Source organism: Ursus arctos, unplaced genomic scaffold, assembly GCF_023065955.2.
Source record: "Ursus arctos isolate Adak ecotype North America unplaced genomic scaffold, UrsArc2.0 scaffold_3, whole genome shotgun sequence".
Lineage (NCBI taxonomy): Eukaryota > Metazoa > Chordata > Mammalia > Carnivora > Ursidae > Ursus > Ursus arctos.
This window is the reverse complement of record NW_026622985.1, coordinates 17,392,707-17,417,143: the sequence shown is the minus strand read 5'-3', so window position 1 is coordinate 17,417,143 and position 24,437 is coordinate 17,392,707. Positions and strand designations below refer to the sequence as shown.

At 50.9% G+C, this 24,437-nt stretch overlaps 1 protein-coding gene and 1 long non-coding RNA gene across 5 annotated transcripts in view; one reads left to right on the top strand and one right to left on the bottom strand.

Moving 5' to 3' along the window:
* The window catches only part of CDHR3 (cadherin related family member 3), a 59,921-nt gene extending 53,363 nt beyond the window's left edge, over positions 1-6,558 (top strand). Inside the window, exons 16-19 of the mRNA XM_026503703.4 lie at positions 665-678; positions 2,080-2,111; positions 3,864-3,912; positions 5,582-6,558. Of these exons, the coding sequence (XP_026359488.4) occupies positions 665-678; positions 2,080-2,111; positions 3,864-3,912; positions 5,582-5,883 (397 nt within the window). The 3' untranslated portion in view covers positions 5,884-6,558. The remainder of the gene's footprint in view (positions 1-664; positions 679-2,079; positions 2,112-3,863; positions 3,913-5,581) is intronic.
* LOC113258705 (uncharacterized) overlaps positions 1-19,052 on the bottom strand; it is a 40,837-nt gene extending 21,785 nt beyond the window's left edge. For 3 of the 4 annotated variants that reach the window (XR_008956261.1, XR_008956260.1, XR_008956259.1), the window contains exons 1-2: positions 16,941-19,052; positions 12,133-12,272 (exon numbers count right to left, since the gene is read on the bottom strand). This is a non-coding gene — a long non-coding RNA (uncharacterized LOC113258705). Of the gene's footprint in view, positions 1-9,535; positions 9,949-12,132; positions 12,273-16,940 lie in introns of all 4 variants that reach the window. The other variant, XR_006410000.3, reaches the window with a different exon arrangement.
* Between the last annotated feature and the right edge of the window lie 5,385 nt (positions 19,053-24,437).

Genomic DNA, 24,437 nt, shown 5'->3' with positions numbered 1-24,437 from the left:
GTTCAGTGCACCTTGAACCCGACTGCCTTAACTTACAGCCTAAATATTAACCATTTCCAACATGGTTGACTTAAAAAAGAAAAACTAGCCATTAATACAGACTCAGGCCTGGCCTCTCTGGAAATTAGGTGTACCATATGGCAGCCAACGTTTGCCCAACCGCAAAGAATAAAATTAGAGTCACAGAATTACGGAACCCAAGGTTATCATGGGAAGGGGCTTGGCCTCCAAGTCCAGGTCTTCCTGTTAAAGGAAAACTGGGTTTCACTGCCAGCCCTTGAAGCTTCCTGCTCTGAGCCAAGCCTTCTGCTCAAGCTGACTACTGGGGAGAAAGAGGAGGCAGGAAGAATTGCCAGGCCCGCTGGTCATGCCCTCACCTGTGCTGTCAGAGAAAATACATTCCCTCAAGTTCTCTAAGGCAACAGTTTCAAACTTAGCACACTCCCAGAACCTCTTTAGTCCCACACCAACAGTGATGGAGCTGCTCCGTTTGGAGCAGGGGTGGGAGCCCAGCCTTCATTTTAGTCCCCATGCGTGGCCCCTCTTTTAATCAATCCCTGAATCCCAAGGAACACAGTTGACCAAAGGCCCTAAGTTATCGTGTGTGAACCAGAGCAGAACACTCTCAGGTTAATTCCTGTCCTTCTCTTGTTTTTCCCCATAGGGTGAAGAAAGGAGGTATGTACCATGCCTGTCCCCTTTGTTTGTGGCTGTTGTGGTTGGGTTTTGCTTGCTCTCTTGTACTAAATAAAAGGGTTCCAACTCAGCAGAGAATCAGGGTGCAGTTCTGTCTCGGTGTGTTTCCAGTCGCGGCTTCTGCGGCTAAAATGACGCAGAGGTCAGCTGTAGCCGGAGAAAGAGAAGGGCAGCGCAGGGCACATGGCGCCATTAGGGCGCTCGGATCTCTCCTCTGAGTCCTGCCTGTTCCCTACCCAGACTTGCCTCCAGCTGGCTGAACTGAGGCACCTAGAGGTCTGCTCCCCGCCAAGGGCGCCAGGAGGGAAGAACTCCCCATGAGAGAAACACAGACAGTATCTACTTTCTGTGGCACGTGGAGGGGTGGGACTGCTCCCGAGGACAGCTGAGGCTCTGTATTGGACAGATGCCTCTTTTGCAAGAACAAATGACACTTTATTCTCAGATTGTAATGGATTTGATCATTTTCACAAGTTATTTGGGTCAGGCGAGTCGGAAAGGGGGGCGGGGTGCAGTCAGATGGGTGGGGAGAGCTGGGGCACTGGTGAGTTGAGCAAGTTTCCATCTGAATAACAATGCCAAGCCCAAGGGGACGTCAGCACCCACCCTGAAAGTTGCTGCCTCGAGGGGAAGACAGGCTATGGGGAGAGACAGGACAGAGAATTGGAAAGTGTGTTTAAGATTTTATTTATTTATTTGAGAGAGAGACAGCATGAGAGGGGGTAGGGTCAGAGGGAGAAGCAGACTCCGCACTGAGCAGGGAGCCTGATGTGGGACTCAATCCTAGGACTCCAGGATCATGACCTGAGCAAAAGGCAGTTGCTTAACTGACTGAGCTACCCAGCACCCAAAAAAGATTGCTTTAATCACTCAATCCATAGCCATGCGAGTCTGACATGCACAAGGCACTAAGCGGGGTTAGAAATTTGATTATAATGGTTATTGATCATATCAAGTGAAATGATTCTAATGAGGTCTTCACAGACGGTCACCCACCCTAGTTACTTTTTAAAAAGGGCATAGGGAATGGATGCAAAGAAAATGGCACATTACAAACAAAGGTATCAACTGGATCTTTCTTATCTTTCAGTAAAAAGCTAATTTCCCAGGTCCAGTAATAGCAATAAATTGGGAAAAGAGTAACACTTAAAAAAACTTCTGTATATTATTATTATGTGTGTGCATGTACGTGTGTGTGTGTGTGTGTATTTTTCTGAGAAGGTAGAAAACTGTCAATAAACATTTCTACAGAGAGAGAATTCTTGTTGTGTCAGCAATACTAAGTTCAAAGCCTGTTTAAGAGAAATCCCATCGCGGAGGTAGGATTTTAAGGTCAATTTGGTGTCCAAGGAGCTTCACTTCTATCTGTTCTGTTCCCTGCAGAAATGAAGACTACAAAGACAGAGGTTTTGGTGGTAAGTGTGGTGGCCGCGGGGCATGTGGCTTGGGTGGCGTGTGGTGGGCCTATCCCGTCCCCTCTCAGGCAGACCCTGCCACAGCCTCATGGGAGTGTTTATCATTCAGGGAGATGCTTGCATTTGGCCACTGGAACAGATTGCTGTGTGACGAGCTCCTGATAGAATTTGTTCCCTCCACTGAACATGTCTGCTGATATATTTGCAGAAGAAGTGGATTTCATAAATATTGAATAGTGGCGTTTATTATCTACACTAGGTCTCTAGGAGAGTGGGTTGGAGGGAGAAGGGCTTAAAGACCAGAACTCGAGCCTCAGCTTTCGGTGGGACTTATTTTTTCTTTGCTGTTTCACAACCTTGCAGAGAAGCGAGGAAGACAGGTCACCTCTTGGGCCAGGGGTGGGCTCTGCACACTTGGCAGACTCCCTCAGCCTCTTTGAACCTTAGATTCCTCATCTGTAAAATGGGAGTAAGAACACCTGCCCTGGGGTCGCAGGTGGGGAACTACCTTGAGAACTGTTAAGAGTCACACAGATGCCAAGTGTAACAAGATAGCTGGAGAGTCTCCCCGCCGCCCCCCTTATCTCCTTTTTTTTCTTTACTGCACCTGATCTGCCTCCTGGGAAGTGACAGAACTTGAAGGTGACCCCTCCCCATCTCCCTCACCCCCTGATAGTAAGAGTCTGTGATGATCCAAGACCCACCAATCGGGGGAATGATATGCACAATGACGAACACAAGGCCGGGCTCCAGAACTTCTGCTTCAGGTCCGTCACCTAAGTGCTTATCCAGACGGGCCTGTCTACACTCAGGAGGAAGAGGGGATCTCTTATCTCCTTAGTCGTAGTGTCTAAGGCAAGAACCCCCCGTGATGCCACTCAGAGAGCACCTCAGAAGTATGTACTATTAAATTAATCAATTAAATAAGTAAATCCCCATGACCATGAAAAGCGCAGCTGCTGAGCTGTTGGAATGGATAAAACCCATCTGGTCTCCATTTCCTCTGTCGTGGGAGTTGGGGAGCCGTGGGCCAGTGCGTAGACGATGGCTGGTGTGATGTGAACCGGTGCCGGAGGGACCCCCTAGACTCCAAACACTATCCTCATCAGCGAGCTAAAGAAGGGCACCTCTGGAGGGCACCTTGTGAGACAGGGGGTGTTCCTTGGGGACAGAGCTCAGGTCCCGGAGGGTGGCACAGAGAGCAGGGGAAGGAGGGGAGGCGGAGCACAGGACGTAGGGAAGGCAGGCCAGGCCCAGATGCGACCCTGTGTTGGCCTAGGCGAGGGGACACAGCCAGAGCCCATGGGTGGGAACACGTGAGTGCCACTCTCTGCCTGCCTTGCCCACCGGCCTGACAGGGGGTCTCAGCCAAGGTCGTGTGGCATTTCTGCTCTTCTTTCTGTGCGGCTTACACAGCATTCACTCGGGATGCTTTCCTGCCTCCCAAGCTGGGTTAGCTGTCCTCCTGGCCCTCCTGCGGCCCCCGAGCACGCCAGCGTCGCTCGGTCCACCTTACCACTCTATGCCGTGCACCTGTTGGCGGGGCTCTCACTGCCTGCAGGCTTTGTGCAGGCAGCCCCCGTGCCTGCCGTGCTCCCTGCCATGCCCCCAGCATCTAGCACGGTGCCTAGCGAGTAGACAAGGGTCAAGAAGGCCCTGGGTAAGGAACGCAGCCCGTTGTGAGGAGGAGAAGCCTGGCCCGTGGCAGGTGTGTCAGGATTGTGCCTGAAGCTGTCTCTTTCCCCCCCTCAGGAAACGATTCACATGAACTCTGTCTTTGACGGAGAAGCCATCGACCCAGGTAATTAAGGGGCAATGCCATCCATCCAAAGGTGTTTTTCCTTTTCCAGGCGGGTAGACTCATAGAGGACCCTATGCCAGGTCCTGCCCTTAACTCAGTTTGTGCCTTCATCTGAATATGTGGCCTGGCCCTTCCTGCCGCCGTCCCGCGGGACGGCACCCCGAGCGGGCAGACGCTCAAGCCTCGGGCCACACGTGAGGCCCCGGCGCGTTTCCACCGAAGGCCTCGGCCCTCGCTAGGCGCCCTTCCTAAATCCCAAGCCGGCTCAGGGGATTGGTGAATCCTGCCTGCTCTTTGGAGCGCAACCTCCCCCCGCCGTCCTTTCCGAATGCTGCTCACACCGTCCTGTGGGTAGTGAGCGCGGTGGAGAAATGGCAGGCTTGGCTCCCTTCTTCCCCTCGATCGGGGCCAAGAATTTCTTCTTGGTCGGCGAGATGAACATAAGGTAAAGCTGGCCTCCAGAGCTCCCCTCACCCCCATGAAATCAGCTCCAAATTTAGCTCCTTTACACACATCCCTCCACTTACAAAGGCTCAATTATAGATGTGAATAAAGGGAAGGAAACCAAACTCGGGAGGCAAGTGTGCTGGCTGCCTGCCACCCTCACATGCAATCGACTCGGTCCTTCTCGCAAGGATGGCTCCTCTCCAGGAGAGGCTGCTGCTGCTGCTGGAATTAAATTTCCCTCTATTATTAGGTACTTGTTACCATAATGTGCCCACATTAGCATAAGTGCTGGTGGGATCTTCTGCCGAGAGCCACTCATGCCGCAGGGAAACGGCAGGAGCGGGGCATCGCCTGGGACTCCATCTTCTGGGGCAAAAGCCAGGGAGGATCAAGGCTGTGATCCACATTTATGTGCTTGAGAGAAGGAAACAAGGAAGAAATGAGCCAACTGCGCTAACGGGAACAAACACACCAATTAGTGCTGGCCGCTGACACAGTCAAGATGGCTCCCTCGCGCCGTCTCCACAGAGGCCCGACTCCCTGTCCGCGTCTCCGAATCTCCGCTAACCTAACCGAAATTAAAGTCAGAGTCCTTTCCTCCTTCCTCGGTGACTTTCTTCTTGTGTCTGGGATGCAGGGGGTTTTTAAAACAAGCCCATCAGGGATGCCTGGGTGGCTCCGTCAGTTAAGCGTCTGCCTTCGGCTCAGGTCCTGATCTCAGGGTCGTGGGATCAAATCCCACTTTGGGTTCCCTGCTCAGCGGGAAGTCTGCTTCTCCCCCCACCCCACCCCCCAGCTTGGGCTCTCTTGCTCGCTCTCTCTCTCTCAAAAAAATAAATAAAATCTTTAAAAAAAAATCAGAACATAATGGGTAACCCCATTAGAAACTGAACCAAATTTATCCAAAGCCAATATGTAATTCAAGACTTCTGTAGCTTTTTAATCTTGCAACCGAGAGCCTGTCCTAAGCCTTTCTATCCAAGGGGGCATGATATTTGCATGTGATTTGCATGATACCTGTGTGGCCGGAGCCCTGTAGCTCAGAGAAAGGGCAGGCTGGGGAAGATGGTGCCATTCACCAGCCTGCTTCCTCTCTCCATGACTCACCCCTCCTAGGGCCTTTCCTCTTTCCCTGGGGGTAAGAACGGAGCGGGGTGGAGATGGGAGAGGCGAGCATTTGAATTCCCTCATTTATATGGCGATTGTGTATTTTTTCCCCTAGTTACTGGGGCAGTATATGAATTCAACTCAAACACAGGAGCCAGAAAATGGAAAGATCCCTCAACCCAAATGCCAAGATGGAAAGAGCCCGGCCCCCAGAGAGCTGCTCCGAGTAGAGCTGTCACTGGGGAAGGGACCAGGCCACCAAGGAGCACCGGTGAGCAAGACGGGCTGAGCAGCAAAGCGCTGGCTGAGGACACAAGCCCTGGTTCCAGAAACCAGGATGGCAAGCTGGGCACCCCAAAGAGCAGAAACCCAGCCCTCACGAGCTGGGCTCCCCCCAAACCGCACCCAGGAAAGTAACAGGTATCTGGGTGCGGGCCCCACAGTGCAGCACGTGGGAGGGGCCTTGAGTATCCCTGGGACACTGCCTCGCCCTATTCCCTTGAGGGCAGGGGTGGAAGCACCAGGGTGAAAACACGGGCTGAAGGACTTGGAGAGCCAGGGCCCCAAATGGGAGAAGTTTCTCTTGGGTCTCTGTCCTCCGATCAGATGAACCGTTAACTTTTGGATGTGGAATCATGTTTCTTCCTCATGCTGACTGCTGGGAAGCTCCGTAGGAAGTGCTCAGGACTTCCTGATATAAATACTGAGGGCTCCCCTCATAGCGGGTTTCATCCAGATCCCCTGCCCTTAGTGTAGCACCGCTCTGATTTCTTCCCTGATGAACACACTCAAAGCCACACACCTTTGTAAGTCCCCTCAAATCTTTCAAAAGAAGCAGAGCAGTGAAAAAAAAATGGATGAATACATAATGAGTTATTCATCTGGGAAGAAGAAAACACAACGGACACCTTCTTGTATTCTTTTTTCAGGGAGGTATAACTTACATTCTATCAAGTGCACAGATCTAAGCTATTCCACTCATCATAGGCTCCCCTCCGAGGCAGCCACTATTCTGATCTTTATCATCACAGATTAGTTTTTGCCTTTTCTGAATTTCATATAAACACAATCACACAGAAATGTTCTTTTGTGTCTGGCTTTTTTTTTTTAAGATGTAGTTATTCTAGAGAGAGAGAAAGAGGTGGGGAGGGGCAGAGAGAGAGAATCTCAAGCAGACTCCCCACGGAGCTCAGATCTGGACTCGGGGCTCGATCCCACAACCTTGAGATCATGATGGGCCGAAACCAAGAGTTGATGCTTATCCGACTGAGCCACCTAGGCCCCTCTATGTGTGGCTTCTTTTTCTCAGCAATATGCCTCAGTGTATTTGTCCATTTGCACTTGGGTGGCTGCTTCGGTATTTTACTATTATAAATCCCATCGCTATGAACTTTCTCGTGCAGGTTTTTTGCTGAGCACAAACCCCTGTTTCTTCTGAGCATATTCTTAAGAGTAGAACTGTCAGAGCCATTGGTGGGATCGGCCAAGAATCCCAAAGTTGGTGGCTCTGATGTACAACTCCACCAGCAGTGACGGACAGTTCCAGTTGCTTTACTTCCTTGCCCACACTTGGTGTTGTCAGTCCTTTCCATCTTAGCCATCCTGGTTAAAATTTCTCTTGAAATGAAGTCACTCTTTCTCAAAGCTCAAACAGCACCCACCTTACCACCTCCCTGCCTGTTCCTCCCCTGCCTCCTGCCGCTGGAGGGAACCACAGGACCCAGAGCGGAGATACAGTAGAAAGCGCTAACCAACCAAACAATTGGGACTTTCCCCAGTGGGCGTGAACAGTACGGAAAATAAACGGTAGCATGACGGAGCAGAAAATGGAACTTTCTAGTGTGTGCCTAGCGGAGGCTGAGCGGGTCTTGCTCTAGCTCTATGTCCTGCCCGCCCCCACCCCCCGCCCCCAGCTGCTATGTTCCTAGTCCAGTAACCACAAGAAAGGCCCAGGCGAGAGTCTATTAGAGCAGCAAACCCCCTTCTCGGTTGGGGAGCCAGCTGAGAACTCCCCAGGCCCACAATTCTGCAAATGCAGAACTTTGAGGGAGCAGCTGTGTGTTTATTGTGTGCCTGTGCGCCAGTGTGACTTCTCAAGAGAAAGAAACGTTTAAAAAATGCCCTGTCCTGGCCTAGAGCAGGCGTGATTTATTAATAAGGGTTGGTTGCCAGGGAACTCCCTTGAATGGATTTAAATTTTGCAAAAGGAGGCAGAGCTGTTCATTTGTGGAGGTTAAAGTGGGTGAAGTGGCTGATTACCCATTTAAGACTCCACAAGTCTGTGGAGCCCTGAGTAAGACGCCTTCCTCAGAAGCTCTCAGCCTCAATGCAAGTAAAATGAGGCTCAGGGAAGGCTGAAGGGGGACCTAATAACTGTTTATGAGCCCATTAAGGATGATTAAAAGGAGAGCAGCGAGCAGCTGTTCCCCCTTCTCCAGTGATGACAGGGCAAGGGGGAATTGGACTTCTCGGCCAGAAGAGATTTAAGTCAGACACAGGGAGGGACTTCCTGAAGGCTGGGGTCTGTTCAAGGGGCTCAGTTTCTTCCCACGATGGGAGCCCGGAGGAAGCCAAGACAGGGGGGCAGGAGCGGCATGAGGTGAGACGTTCTTTGGCCAAGAGAAAATCTGCTTTTTCCTTTGCATATTTAGCTCCCGGGTGAGAGGAAAGCAGAACTCTGAGGTCCAGGGCTGAGGCCATTTGTTTTCTAACATTTACCAGGTTTGGGGGAAAAAAACTTATCTGAATAAAAGAAAGCCAGGGAGTGCTATGGATCTTGTGAAAATTTTCTCACATTTCCCTTTCAAGGCCTTAAACACATATGGACTTCTGCAGCTAATGTTGAGTTGCCTGCCTCTGAGTCATAAAATTGGGACAGAGACGTTCAGGGATTAGACCACAGAGGGACCCATAATTGTTGAGGGATTTGAAACCACGTGGTGAATTCCAGAGTTCAAGCTCTCCGTGGTGCTCCGTGGGAAGCGTGAACAGAAACCGGGCAGGGACACTCACTCCTCAGAGCCCTCTTTCGCATCTGTACTTCTATCATTTGCCTTTTTTTATGTAATGTGCGTTGTGATGGCTGAGAAAACCAAAGCGACAAAATGAGTGAATATTGAAAACAATCCCTATTGAAACGTGGCGTTTCTCATTTCAAACTTAATGTGCGTGTTTGTAACTCCCATTCATTCAATAAATATTTATGGAGCATCTACTGTATGCCAGGTGCTGATTCAGGAGTAAACACAGCTGCCCCACATCCCTGCCCTTGAGGGGCTTACGTTCCATCTGCCACGGCTGACCTTAGCCTGCTGATAAGCGCCCCCCAAAGATTCTGCTCCCTGTACCATCCTGGACTATTCGTTTCTTGGTTCCTCGAGTGTGTGTGTTTAAGATTTATTTATTTGAGCGACAGACAGAGAGAGCGAGAGTGTGGGAGCAGGAGGACGGGCAGAGGGAGAGCGAAAGAGAGAATCCCAAGCAGACTCCATGGTGAGCACCGAGCCTGACTCGGGGCTCGATCTCACGACCCTGAGATCATGCCCTGAGCTGAAACCAAGGGTCAGGATGCTTAACTGACTGAGCCACCCAGGTGCCCCCGGCCTTGAGGGTTCTGTCTGAAAGATAAATTAACTCAAACCTTTCTGGAAGAACAGGTAACTCAGAACTATTTAAATATTTCTGTAAAAGACTTCAAGGGGAGCCCTTGTCAGAAAATAATTAAGATGTGTGAGTAGGGGGCCCCAGCCATGGGCTGTCAGGCCAGCATACATGTCCGAATGGCAGCGCTGAGCCAGGGGGGATTTCGTTTGTGGAAAATGGAAGTATCCTGGGGCCAGTTAGACACCTGATCCGGACCTCAGGGGAAAAAAAGGTCAAACATAGGAGGGGTGGGGGGATGGGCAGAGACTCAGACCCCCAAGACTTTCCTGTGTGTCACCTGTTTTGGGGGTGAGAGGCAGCTTCTGCTCTAAAAGGGAATAAATAATCCAACTGAGAAGATCACCATCTCCTTAAAAAGACAAGCAGCTACCACACGGGCACGTTGTGGGGACTGAATGAGTCTCACCGGCGGTCCGTGCTGGAGAAAGCAGGGGTGGCCCCAGCAGTCTCCGAGGATAATGCAGGACCTAGAACCCGTGGGACCTTAAAGGTAGAGAGGAGTTCAAACTGGGAGAGAAGAGAAGCTCCGAGCAAAGGCGAAAGCACTGGGAATCCCGGTCTTCGATCCACGCTCAGCCGCCGCGTGTGCTGTGTAAGCTGAGTAACCACAGCCCCACCAGAGCCTCCGTTGTGCAGCGAGCGCTCAGCGAACATTCGCACACTGGGACTGAACTCTGCACGCTTGCTCTGGGCTTGCTCCCCAGGCCACGCGGCAGAGCCACGGCGTTTCCGACGAGATCCGGACCCGGACGAACACTAGGACAGTCAACAGCAAACAGCCACCGCGTGCCTGCGAGGCACCAGATGCTATTTCAGGCTCTGGGGATAGAGCAGTAAATAAAACAGTGTTCTTACCGTGTATATCCTCGTGAAGGACGAGAGACTGAATGTACACACGAACAACGCTCGGACCGTGGATAAAAACAGAACTCTGACCCACCACCTGCAGGAAACCAAGGCCTGATCCACAAGGAGCGGCCCAGGAGGCTGGCCTTTTGTAAGTCAGGCTCGCCGGAAGCCAAGTCGCTCTCTTTAGTCTCAGTCTAGGATGGTGAGCGATAACTTCTGTAACAGGCTGCCCGGAATGGCCAGGGCCTGATGAATTACTGAAGCTTCCCTAACTTGATGTCCACTTCCAACTGAGGACCGACCACAGAAAGCCAGGTATCACTCCCCACCAATCGCAGAAGATGCGTCCCCTCCAGTGAGCCTGCTTACGGCCTCCCCACGCCGGCAGCCTCCCCACGCCGGCAGCCTCCCCACGCCCGCAGCCTCGGGTCAGACCATACCTGAAGCCCTCCCTTTGTTCCACCTACAGCTTTCCCGCTCCTCTGCCTGCCTTTGAGTCTCTGCTAGAATTCGAGTGGCCTGGCGGACTACCTTGCTGGAGTGAGCTATGAACAAGTCGTAGCTTTTGCTCTTCTCATAGGGTTGGTCTTCGTTTATTTCCACAGGAATGATAGACAAATGGATTCTACACATTACATATGTGTATCTGTAGACACATAATCCACATGTATATGCATGAAGTGTTGATGGTGGCAAATGCCACTGAGAAGAATGAACAGGGTCAGGGTTACGGAGGGAGGGGACGGCCACGTGAACGAGGGTGCTCAAGGAGCGCCCCCACGGTAAGTGAGGTGAGAAGCAGTGGCTGCAAGTGGGGAAAGAGCCACGCAGGGAGCTGGGAAGAGCCTCCAGGCTGGAAATACAAAGGCAGGGGCAAGTCGAGGATCGGTAAGAAGAACAGGGTGATGAGCATAAAGACTGCAGGTGACTGCAGAGGGGTGTTTGTGGGGGAGGGAGCATGTATCTGTGGGGACAGGCTGGGAATGTGTGTCTGTGGGCGTGTATGGGGAGGGGTCGGGGGATCGTATAATCATCACGTAGGGTTTTGGGGACGCTAGTAAGGACTTTGGTTCTTACTCCAAGTATGATGCGAGCTCTTGCAGGGCTTTCAGGGGTGATACCATTTATATTTTAAAAGCATCTCTCTTGGGGGTGCCTGCGTGACATAGTTTGTTAAGCGGCGGACTCTTGGTTTCGGCTCAGGTGGTGATCTCTGGGCCGTGGGATTGAGCCCCGAGGTGGGCTCTGGGGGCGTATCTGCTTGTCCCTCTCCCTCCCCCTCCCAGCTAAAATAAATAAATAAATAAATAAATAAATAAATCTTGAAAAAAAAAGGCATCTCTCTGCTGATTTGAGAATAGACATATGGGGGGCAGGGAACAGGGCTGGAAGTAGACCAATGAAGTGGCTATTGGATTAATCCAGATATGAATGTCGGTAGCTTGGTCCAGGGTGGCAGAGGTGGGGGATGGTGGGTATAAGGAAACTTCTTGAACGAGTGTCTCAGATAGGAAGGAAGTTCTGAGTTCTCTCAGGCCCTATTCCATATTAGAGAAAAGGGCCACAGCAGGGGTTAGTGGAAACTACCAGCCATTTCAGAGAACACTGAACAGTTCCTCCCAAATGTAACTGCCCCCATGCCTCATCTGTGACATCTGTCACTACCAGGGGATGGTGGTCATGTGTGTGTTGGGGAAGTAAAGAGAACCCCTCAGCATTTCTGCTGCACTGAACTTCCTGTCAATATTCCAAACAGGCTTGGAGGAAACAGGAAACATGCATAGATTTTCTAGGTCTGGAGTCAGTGCCCTGCCACGGGAGAGGTTACAGGCACCTCATTCAGCCCAAGCACTGCATTACATTTGCTCCCAGTCTAAAAAGTACAGTAGTCCCCTCATCCATGGGGGGTACATTCCAAGACACCCCACCCCGTGGATGACTGAAATGGCAGATAGTACCAAACGTTATTTGTACTATATTTTTCCTATACATCCATAAAGTTTATGATGAAGTTTAATTTATAAAAGAGGCATAGTAAGAGATTACTAACGATAAGTAATAATAAAACAGGACAATTATATCAATATGCACATCAATAAAAATTAGGTGAATGTGGTCTCTCTCTCTCAAAATATCGTATTGTCCTGTACTCACCCTTCTCCTTGTGATGATGAGAGATGATGAGGTGAATGGCATGGGCACTGTGACACTGAGGTACCACCGACCTTCTGGCAACACGCCAGAAGGAGGATCATTGCTTCCGGACCGTAGTCAACTGCAGGTAATGAAAATCTCTGAAAGCGAAATCACAGATAAGGGTTGACCACTGTCCAGTTCTGATTAAACACCTTTCCCCAGGAGACCTGAGTTGTAGGAAAAAAATGTTCCCTGGGACTCCCCAAAGGGTCTAAGCTCTTAGGAAACCTGTCTGCTTAGAGGGGAAAAAGGCAGATGAGTGTGTCCAGGAAAACTGAAGCCTTATGATCAGGTCTGGGGAGACGGTCCTACCTTAAAATGGTATTTCCTACTGTCCCCATGAGCACAAACTGTAATTATCAGTCCTGATTTGGAGTTTGGAAAACATGATCCTTGTAAATCTTAAGACCAAAGCAAAGCACGCTTAGGAGCTTTTTTCTTCCTATGTGTTTCCTGCTGGGTGGGGCTGGCCCAGTGCTTGGAGGCGAGCCTCCTGCTGCCCCCACGCTGAGCCCCAGCATCCCCGCAGCTCTTTGATTTCTGTGGTGTTGAGAAAACGCGGAGGCAGCCCTAGCCCCTTCAGAGCCAGGCAGGGCTGAGGGAGGGAACCTGGTTAATCTGATTTATAGGCAAGGCTCTCTAGCCCTCCCCGCACTGCCCATCTCGTTTCTCCTTCCACAGTAAGAGCACACTCCAGCTGGCATGCGAAACTGTCCCTTTTTTTTTTCGGTAACCATTTTATTATCCATATTGTGATTTAATTCACATCCCATAAAATTCAGTGGGTTTTTAGTATATTCACAAAGTGGTATGACCACCAGCACTACCTAATTCTAAAATAGTTTCATCTTCCTCCAAATAAATCCCAGTCCCATACGCGGTCATTCCCCGTCCCCAGGCCCTGGTACCTACGAATCCATCTGTCTCTATGGATTTGCCTATTCTGGACGTTCCACGGAAATAGAATCCTAGAGTATTTGTCCTTTTGTGTCTTGGCTTATTTCATTGGACATAACGTTACCAAGATCCGTTTCGGCTGCAGCAGGCACCGCACTTCTTTCCCAGCCATGGCCGAGGGACGTTCTCCCGGGGGAGCACATGGCGCTGTGCTTATCCATTCATCAGCTGCTGGATCGAGCTGTGTGCGCCTCGCGGCTATTATGAATGATGCTGCAATGAATGTTCGCGTGCAAGTACTTTTGCAGGCCTAGGTTCTAATTTCTCTTGGACTGTCTCTAAGAGTGGACTTGCTGGGTCATGTGGTAATTCTGTATCTTTCTGAGAAACTGCCGGAGTGTTCCAAAGGGGCTGTACCATTTTGCCTTCTCAGCACCAAGGCATGAGGGTTTTCCAAATTTGTCAAAGAAAGCGAGGCACCCTCAGACTAGGCCGTGGTGTGGGGCATTCGGCCCTTCCCAGATCCTGGGCAGGAGGAGTCTAAGCGTGCTCTGGAATGTGGGTTGACCTCACCGAGCTTCTCCGTGGCGGCTTCCTCTGCACCCCCGGGGGGTCTGCAGCTATCTCTCTACCAACCTCAGGATGGGACCGTGTGTCTAAGATGTGCTGGGCACTGCTTTGCGGCTGGTCCCGTCCCCTGCATTTTACAGAGGAGAAAGCTGAGGGCTGGAGAGATGAGGGGACTTGCCCAGAGGTCACAGAACCAGGACAGGAACCTGAGGGTTCCTGGGGGTGCCTGCTCCGAGCCTGAGTGGGAAGAGTTCAGTGATGCCCCTTGATTTGCATTCCGGTGGGAAAAGGTGTCAGATGACTGAACACTCTGGTGGATCCTCTGACCGAATAACTCTTTTCCTTGAAAGTCCAAGGCTTCTTTTGGCTGCAGAAATCAAGCTGTCACAGGTACAGTGTCAACACCAGCTTCTGGACCAGGACATACACCCCCAGAGTGTCTGTCCTCTTCTGCCTGCCTTGGGTTGGGATCTGAAATGGCCACTGGCCTCCCAGAGTCCTGCCAAGCTCAGAGCACTCAGCGTTGGGCGGCATAAAAGGCAGTCTACTCTTTCCTCCGTTCTGTACACATTCCCGACCTGTCTGCGGCTCAATGAGACAGGCTCATCTTGGCTCTGAGTATTCCAGGGCCTTCCAAAGACAGTCAATCAAGATCTGGGTCACTCAGAATGAGCCCCCTCTTCCAAAGGCGGATGGATGGGGCTGCAGTTACTAATCTGGACCAGCAGGGGCTCTTTTTACCATTTAGCTTCTTCCTCCAGTAGTCTAGAAACGCCTCCGGTAAAAGACCCGGCTCTGCCTTCTTTCCACCTTTCCCCCAAGCTCTCCAGGGTGTGTAGCCTCAGGGCCTGCAGAGCTGCCACAGGGCACCCACAGTCGGGATTCTGCCGTGTGGTCACCCACAAAACCCCACAGCAGCAGTGTGGTAGCTGGAAGCCAGGGAGTGGTGTACCAAACCTTCGGGAGGGGGGAGGGAGGGGCGGCTCCGCCCACAAGTGGCCTTTTCCCAGAAGGCCCCAGGACCTCGATCAGGGCATTTTGCCAAGCAAGCTACTGCTATTGACCAAGACAGCTCCCAGCTGGGCTCAGAACAACTTCATCACTGTTGACATGAGTAGAGAGGGTTAGAATCAGCCGCGGTGCTTGGCATCTCTGACCAAGTGCCCCCAGATTTTGTTTCCTTAACACACCATCTTACCACAGGTTCAGGAGAACGAGGGCCTAAGTTCTGTACCTTTGGCTGAGTGTGTGCTAACGCGTCTGCATAAGTGTCCATGCAATAATAATTAAAATCACTTTGCATTTATAGAATGCTTGCAGTGTGCAAGATCTCACGGGGCCCTTTGTACTTATAATTTTATTTAATGGATGCATCAGGAGGTACTATCTAATTTACCTCTGAAGAATGGAAACTCAGAAAGCTCTCACAGCTAAGGAAGGCCAGAGGTCTCACGGTTTAGCAAGTGGCAGAGGGAGGTGGGGGGGTCTGAAAGCAGGGGTGGCTTCCAACCCCTTTACGCCAGGACTAGGGTCCGAAACTCACAGTAAGATATCTTTGCGTCTTGTTGCTCCCATTCCAACACTGCCTTAATTTTGTGGCTGCTTTGGAGAAAAGGGGCAAGGCCAGGGGTAAAATCAAAAGGGGAAGGGGAAGGTGGAATGCGAGCATGGAATTTGCAAGCTAGTTGATGTGGGAGCTGGTGTGCGTGCCTTGAAATTCACCAGGACAAGGCTTCTAGCATGAGGCCCTTTGCACAGAGCCCCTGAGGGCTCATTAGTGTCACTGGGCACCGGGAGAGAAAGATAAAAAGAGGAGTGAAGAGGCAGAAAGGGAGGGGGAGAGCAAGGCTGAGGCCAGGGTTGTTCACAGGAGGAACGGGGAAGGAGTGGCACTGTAGCTGGTGGTCCAAAGACCCTTGCCAGGGGGGCCCCAGCCTGGGGGGCTGGGAGAGCAAGCACAGTCTTCATGTTCTCAAGCAGGGCCAACAAAGGGCAGCTGAATCGCAGGATTTCTCAAGAAATAAAAATTCCTAGCACACCCCTGGGGCCTCGCGGAGGAAAACTGACAACGTGTTGATTGAAAACAGACCAAGCTCAACTGTGCCCGCGGCGTGAGGCCCGGCTCTCGCGGGTTCACAGCGACACCTAGCGGTCCTCGTGGGCACCTGCCGCCTCCGTGGGACCGGCCAGGCCTCTGGTCAGACGAGAGTATTTGGGGTCTAGAGCAAACATTTCCCCTTTTCACTTGCTCTCAAAGCCCGTATTTTGCTTTGTGGAACATTTCAATACTCTGAGGGGAGTTCCACACACCGCCAGGGTGGAGGGCCAGTTATGTGTATCCAGGTGACTGCTCTGGCTGGGTTTTCTCAGGTGGTCATTATTTGCTCCAAGTTTACACTTTTCATTTATTATAAAATTAAATATATTTAATGGTGAGAACTTTGAAAGACTTTTACACAAAGGAATGATCTGATCAGAGACATTTCTTTGTTAGACTCTGTGTTTGGAAAGCATAATGACTATACTCCTATATTATTATTATTATTATTATTATTATTATTATTATTATCTTTTTAAATTTTAGACGGGGAGAGAGAAGGGTCCAGGGGCAGAAGGAGAGGGAGGGAGAGAGAGAATCTTAAGCAAACTCCACGCCCAGGGCAGACCCCGACTCAGGGCTTGATCTCAGAACCCTGAGATCGTGACCTGAGCCGAAATCAAGAGTCAGACGCTCAGCTGACAGAGCCACCCAGGTGCCCCTATGTGCCTGTATTATTAAGTCAAAGACCTCAGCTTCTGAAGTGACCCTGATCAATAAGTCTGTAAAAATGAAAACCATGTCTCTCTTTCTGGATAATGGTGCTTGAACATTTTCATTCTCATCCTTGCCTCACGTTGCTGCAGTTAAGCTTTGGCTGAGATACTTGTCTGAAGTGTCCCTGGAGGCCGCGTACATCCAGGGTCAGTACAATAGTACAATGCCTGGCACATAGTTGATACTCAAAATCTATATATATTTTTAAGTTTAATTAAGTAATCTCCACGCCTGTTGTGGGGCTCGAACTCACAACCCTGAGATCAAGAGTCGCTAGCTCCACCAACTGAGCCAGTCAGGCGCCCCTCAAAAATCTTCTTAATTTAATCACTTGAGCTCCTAAGAGCAGTGGGGAGCCACAGGAAGGAGGTCAGATAACCCAGTCCCCTGGGAAGTGCTGCTGTAGGATTCCAAACTTTGAAGGACATTTATCACATGGGGAAGGCCTTGCCAGGGAGCCCCCTCCTGGCAACCCGTTTCTTACCAATGGCTGGGGATGGTCTGTGGTGAAACAGTGGCCCAGTGTGGCATTCGTAGAGTTCTGGAACAAGGCCTGTTAAATGTCTGTGGGCTGGCACTCCTGGGAAGGCTCCGCGTGGCCATGCTTTGCAGGCACCTTCAGAAGCCCCACTGAAGACTCTCCTCTTGAAGAAGAAATCTCAGCATTAGTGATGCAATCTGGCTGGGAAGGAAACACTCCCCCAAGCTAAATTTTCTCCAAATTGCATTGGCCAAACTGCTTGCGTTAACGGCCTTCCATTGGTTGCAAAGATCAGAGACTCACAGATTTATTGGCAGGACACATGCGGAAATAAAGAGTCTTGACCCCGTGACTTGATCTCTCCGGAACCCAGAAGACATATAAGCCCCGACTGTTTGAAGTGTGGCCTCGTGGATGTGGGTCATATTGGTGCCAGTCCGGCATCATTTGAACAGCCTTTCTAACTTAGGAAAGTAGGCCGTGTTTCAGGCATTACTTCACCGGGGTGGAGATCAGAACTCAGTTTCCCAGACTCACTCTGCAGCTAGGACACGGGCTCTGCCAACTGGCCGTAGCAACACGAAACTTCAATCAGGAAGAATGAAGAGCGAGGAAGCCGCTGCGGCAGGGGCTTGCGTCTTGGCGACAGAGCGGAGCGCGGCAGTGGACGTGCAGCCCCTGGAGGCAGCGGGGACAGAGACGCTCCCAGGAGCCTGCGACAGGGGTGGTGGGCTCGAGCCTGTGCCCGGACGAGTGGGCAGTGGGGTATTGTTCGTGGCAGAGCCTCAAGCCCCATTCTCTGACTCTGCTGGAGATTCTGGGAGCCACTAATATCCTTTAACATATTTTTTTCTGTTTAAACAAACCAGAGTGGATTCTTTTTGTAGGTAAGAACCTAATAAACCCGTTATTAATAAACCCAAAATATTGTTTATCCTCCCTCACGGAACTGGGAACAGAAAGTCATTGAGCATTGGCTATAGGAGGTTAACGTCAGGAGTTCAAGGCTCATGACTCTGGAGAGATTGAGCTCAGCCATTTTGTTTGGGGCTAAGGTGGCATCTGTTGTCACTGCCTGTTCAACATCCATCCCTCCAGTAACAACCATTTTCTGTAGTAGGCTCTGTGCGCCGGTAGGATGACGTCATTCCCTAGCGCGGAGCTGGACACGTGATCCAACCCAGGCCAATCAGAGCGCTGCTTTTCCCTGGTCCCAGTGATTGGTTCAGAAATCAATCCGTGTCCCAAGGTGGACCACTGAGAGCTGTCCGTGGGACGTGGGTAATACTTGTAGGCATTACTCTTTGCCTACTGAGGCTGCTCAGCGGGAAGGAGGGAAGCATGAAGTATGAAGTCAATGTTGGCTACCTTTTTTTTTTTAAATTTTTTTATTACATTATGTTAGTCACCATACAGTACAATGTTGACCACCTTGTCAAGTGTGGGAAGAGCCTACCAACCAAAGCAGAGAGCCAACTGGAGGAAAGCGGAGTAAGAGAGAAGGGGTAACTCCTAATTTTGCACATGTGGATCCAGGACTAAAGTCAGTTCTGTCTTTACGTTTTTCAATTATATGAGCCATCTAGTTCCTTCAAAAGTTCATTTGAGTTGAATTTCTGTCACTTGAAACCAAAAGAGCCCTAATACAGTGGTGCACGTTCAAATACTAGAATTTTTGGCAAGTCTTTAAAGGAATTAAATCCCATCCCCACTTGTCATCCCATTCACTTGGTTACTCTTCAAGCCTTCAGATGTATTTTATTTGAGGATAAGTATTATGGCCCCAACTGCTGTCTTCTATACTCAACAGGACCAAACTTGCACACCTGTGCAAAACACAACTCCATTGCACACTTTGTCATTATGCTCCAGCTCTTCCCTCCAAAGCACCCACTTGGGGTTCTCCATTCTGCCTGAAGCACTCCTCTCAACATCCTGTCTGACAAACACTGTTTAACAATATACATCTTCAGTTGCAACAAAAGGTACATCCTCCACCTTGTGCACAATGTGGTCGCCACCTGTGAGGGTACATTGCCAGCCCGCGCGGGGAGACATCTGTGTTAGAACTGGTCCTGGTGCTCCCCGGCATCAGGGTGACTTGGTGACTGCACTCCTCACTCACCTCTTCTAAGTGTTCCTTCATGATTCGTGTCCTGCTACCAGCCAGCTCATTTTCTCTTTATTTCCAAAATCAATTCCCTAAGAGAGAAAGATATAATTTGGTTGATCTACTTGCTAATTCTCTCATTTGGGTAGGGTCAGTTGACATGGGCTTCATCAAACAATACCAGCCAGTTCCCCATGGGTGGCACGTCCTGGGCAAGGCATCCACTCCTGTTCAATCACATTTGGCAAAGAGACGGTCACGTGGTAAAAACAATCAAACATTGGATCAGGAACAGCTGGGGACAATTCCCTCCTTGGGCGCTACGACTGGGGCAGTTTTTCTTAGCCAGGAATCATGGGTATGATAGCTTCCATGATCGATGTGTCTGGTACCTTCTCCTATCCTAAAATCGTGATGGTGATTGGAGTGGGATGTTCCTAATAATTGTCAAGGGTTGGCTGCACCTTGAACACCTCTGTTCTCCCTGCATCACGCTTACTGGCTATCTCTGTGAATGTTATCCATTTTTATTTTCCTATAAGCCAAAGGCTGCCTGGGCTCATGCTCTTTGAGGGACTCTGCGGAGAGAAGGATTACTGAGCATCATTTTAATACTCCTTTTCCCTGACACAGAGCACCCAGCTGCCACCTGGTTTATTCTGGAGTGTTGTGTCAACTCTCTAAATGCCAACTCCGGAGCCTCCAGCTACAAGCCTAAGTGCTTTCAAAAAACCAGGAGGGAGGTGCCTGGCTGGTTCAGTTGGTGGAGCAGTGGAACGTGTGATTGTTGATCTCAGGGCTGTAAGTTCAAGCCCCACGTTGGGTGTAGAGAGTCCTTAAAAATAAAATATTTTTAAGAAATAACAACAACAACAACAAAGACACACAGAAAACTATAAAATAGGAGGTTCATACCTGGGAAGCCCCAGACCAGCCATGCATATGGTGTATTGGAAGCTCTGCCATTATCCCGTCGTGATTTTGTCAGTCACCAGAATGCCTCCCTTCTTGATAGAATGACATAACCACCACGGTTGGCAGTGGCAGACAATCTGGTGAGGAGGTCCCTATTTCACCTAGCACCGTTCAGCTGGAGCGTTAAACTGGGAAAGCCACCTCTCTGCCTGGACTGACTTCTTCCCAGGCCTTTATAAAAAGCTGTCCCTAAGGTCTAATTCCTCCTCAAAGGCTCCTAGAATCCTAGAGATAAATGACTTCTCAAACCTCAGTAGCTCATTTCTCCAAAGCTGCCAGGTCTTTGTTCAAGTTTTATTTATTTAACCCACCAAGTTCTGGTGACTCTTTTGACTTTGCTGCCAAACAGTGTCTCAAGACAGAACAAGATCTCTGGTCACATGAAGGCACCAAGCTGACCTGTCCCTACTCTGGGGAAGGCATAGTAGAGTGTCGACTCTGATAGTAGATACACAAATACTGGTGCTTTGTGACCTTGAGTAAAGTTATTTAACATCTTTGTGCTTCCATTTCAATGACGGTGATGATGATGATGGTGGTGATGATGATGATGATGTGATGACCATAGCGGCACCAGCCTGCCCCGTCGTGGGGTGTGTATATTAAACAAGATCATGTACATAATAAGCAGCCAAAATTCAGTTTTTTCTAGCTAGGTGGGGTTTCCTTGGGGAGCATCAGCCCTTTTTCCTAGAGACCTTGCTGGGGCTTGTGCACTTGGGGGCCCCTTTAGGTGAAGGTGACAGAAACATCATAGCTGGGTGCTATGGGATCCTCCTCCTGGCTCAGTTCCTCCTGCCTCTCCAAGGACCTCAGGCCAAACATCACTGGTTCCGGAGAAGATGACCAAGACAATGGCTGACTTGGAACATGCAAGTCTGGACTTGGGCCATTCACCGAGTGGAAAGTGTGCTAAGCACTGAGTGACCCACCACTCTTCAGTTGGGGGTTTTCTTTTAGTGCATAGTGCTTGCTGCTGGATGTCACTGGGCATTCAGTACAGGATGGACTGGGGGAGGAGCCCCCACCACCTGGTCTGTGACTGTCACCGGGCTCCGAGAAAGTGTTTCAACAGAACAGGCCCCAAGTCCAGTCTCTGAGAAACCGAATCCAGGCTCAGCCAGGCTTTTGTTAACTCTCTGATCTAAGAAGCTGGAAAATCCATTAAGAACAGTATCTGCGAGGTGACGGCCCAGGCAGATCCAGAGCTCACAGACTCACCATCATCAGAAGAGCTAATGTGCGTGGTACCTTTCCGTTTGCAGGGGGCTTTCACACACCCAGTGCCAATCTCCGAATGATCCCATGCACTGGACAGAGTTTAGAGAAGACACAACTGTCCATGGAGTTTTATTTATTTAACTTTATTTTTTAAGATTTATTGATTTATTTGAGAGACAGTGAAAGCAAGACAGATCACAGAGGGAGAGGGAGAAGCAGACTCACCAGTAAGCGGAGAGCCCAATTCGGGGCTTGATCCCAGGACCCTGAGATCATGATCCAAGCTGAAGGTGGACGCTTAACCCACAGAGCCACCCAGGCGCCCCTGTCCGTGGAGTTTTAAATCTACAAAAAGCTTTGAGGTCGTCTGCGCCGACCCCCCTTTGTTATGCAAATAAACAGAGGGAAGCGCAGAGAGGGCAAGATGACTGAGCCAATTAGGAGCAGTGCTAGACCCAGCACTGGGGCCTCTGTCCTTCCATCACATCACGTCATACCTGAGCCGGGGAGGCCTGTGCTCCGCTGGGAAGACAACTGCCCCAAAAGCCCATGTGAACATTTGGGCTGCTTCGTACCTTAGCCCACACCCCTGTCCTTGCTGGAGCGGTGGGGGTGGGGCTACAGCTGTCCTGCTCCAGCTTCCAGCTCCCCTAAGGAACATCTCTGGGTCTAGGCAAATCCCAAACTGGGAATGTGTCAGGCAAGCATTCTTCAACCCTGAGGATGAGTCAACCCAGGCTTCGAGAGCATTCCTTGGCCTATCCGGCTCTTCCCAGAATCCCCAAAAGTGCTGGAACTACGTTTGGCTGGAACTTGAAAGATTCATCCCTGGTTTTAATCCATCAGAATTGTTAAGCAAAGAGTATTTTCCCAGCACTGGACTGGTGCGTGCCACTCGAGCTCAGGGGCTGTCCTTGGCGCCACGTGGAGGGGACGGAGACAGGTGGTGTTTTCACATTCAGTTCCCCCGAGAGCTTCTTCCAGGGCACAACTTACAAGGTTGGCTGTGCCTGTGGTTTGTCTTGGGGTCCCGCCGGGTGGCAAGGCACGGACTGGAGGTGCCTTTCGGGCGATGTCGCCTGTATAAGCACGTTTCCTCAGACACACATCTGCTCCACTGCATAAAAACAGCATCTTTGCTGACTTACTTAGTGTCCATTAAGTTCACATTCAAATGAGCCGGCAGGCTAGGAGAGGGGCGGGGTTACAACACCCACAGGAGGTGGCGGAGACATTTAAAATGTGTGAAGATCTGTGTACCAGATGTTTGTTTCACCCAAAGAAAATAAAATAATAAAACAAGCCAGAACACAGCACCACAACCAAACACTGAGAGCTGGAAGGGAAAGTTTGGGTCTCTGCAACCTGCCTCCTTGGGGTCCACTGCAAGTCCACACTGGGGGCCACCACCTGTCTGTCCACTGGTGGGCAGTACACAGTCAGGAGTCCCAGCTCTTACTAGGATGTGTCAGGTCTGAGGCCATCAGTACACACAATGGATTTTCCAAAATCTTGAAAGACTCAGGAGGTCCTTGCACATGGAGGGTCTCAAAGAATTGGCGGGCTATTCAGAAGGCTGGGCGGGAGGCGGACGGAAATACTGAGGAGCACGAGGTCTCCCCTGGGTTGGGCAGAGCAGGTGGAGGGGATCAGAGGGAGCCCCTGGGAGCTCTCTGCAATGCTTGGATGGGAGCTAGCTGGGACCCCGCCCTGCCCGAGGGGCTGGCCCCAAGCTCGCCAGACCGGGGGCTTCCTGTCTGCCCTTCATCGGTGCCTAGGGAGCACTGAGCACCCACGACAATGCCTGTGTACCTCCTCCCTGAAGCCAAGTAGCCTGTGTACTGCCCCAGCCAGCCCTGGGGGGCCGGCCCTCCGCTGGGAGGACACCTCGCCTGGAGGCCCAGCTCACCCTGCCCCACGAAGGATGGCAGAAGGGTGCCTGCTTGTTTCTTCCTGCTCTCCTTTGGCATTGTGACTTTCCCCTCTCTCTTCCCAAAGCCTATTCCCTAGTCCCTGCTGTGTGGTGTTATGCCATTGTCTCAAATCTGGTTCATGAAGGGAGGAGACCCAGAGAGTGGCAGTCACCCTCTGGGGCTGCCTCCAGCCACCGCACTTAGAACCACCAGTGCCTGTGAATGTCAATGCCACCACTGTGCCTGGAGGCCCAAAGCCAGAGGAAGGCTAGAGATCTGGAAGGAGCTTGCGGGGAGGACCTCTGCAAGCAGCAAGGGCAAGGGTTGTAGCTGCTTCTGCCAGCACCCCTGGGACAGTCCTCCTTGGTCTCCCTTCTAAGAGCCCCCTGCCCCACCCGGCCCAGCCCTGCCTGTGAAGGCACCACTCAGCCCACCTCAGCCTGCTTTGCCATTCTCAGTCTCCCGGAAATGGGGAATTCTGCTGGGTTGCTGGGACGCACTTCTACATCTTTCTGAAGCCTTCGTGATAACTAGCATTTCTCACTGAGTAATGCGATGGCCCTCTCTTCATGCCAAGGTGAGCTCTTCCAAATGTTTGCACGGACCTCATGTCCCTTGGAGAATAAGCCCCTTTGCTCCCTGACAAAAGGGAGGAGGCATGTGCTCTGCCTCAGACCCCCTACTAGGCCCTAATGCGCAGTGTGTGTAAGCTGAGGCGGCGGGGGGGGGGGGGTAGCTGGCAGAACAGCCACTAAGTCTCTCTCACTGAGTTTCTCTCGGTTCCGCAATTGCACTGTGCTCCCTTCTGCCACAGAGCATTTGCACCTGCAAGCCTGCTGTCTGGAATTCATTCAACAAACATTTGCCGAGCTTCTCTTAGGCACCAGGCACTCCGTCTCCACGGTGTTGAGTGAGCGGCACTCAGTGTCGTGGTGGGGTGCAGAGGAAGGCAGTGAGGTGTGGCCTGTGTCTTCTTCGTCTCTGGTACCCCATGTGCCAGAGCACCACGGTGAGGACCCCTGACCAGCGGTTCTCAGGGTCGATCAGCAAAGAAATCCACAGGGATGCAGGAGCAGAGAGAGAAATGTCAGACTCGGAGGGCTGGAAATTCAACCTCTCTCTTTCCCAATATTCACCAGAGTGTGGTCTTTTTAACCATGATCCACTATCAGAAATACATCTCCCATTACAATCCAGTACGCACATAGGCGTGTAAGTGCAGATGTATCAGTATACACACCACTGGCAACATTTTATAAGGTATAATCTTTGTTACGTGCG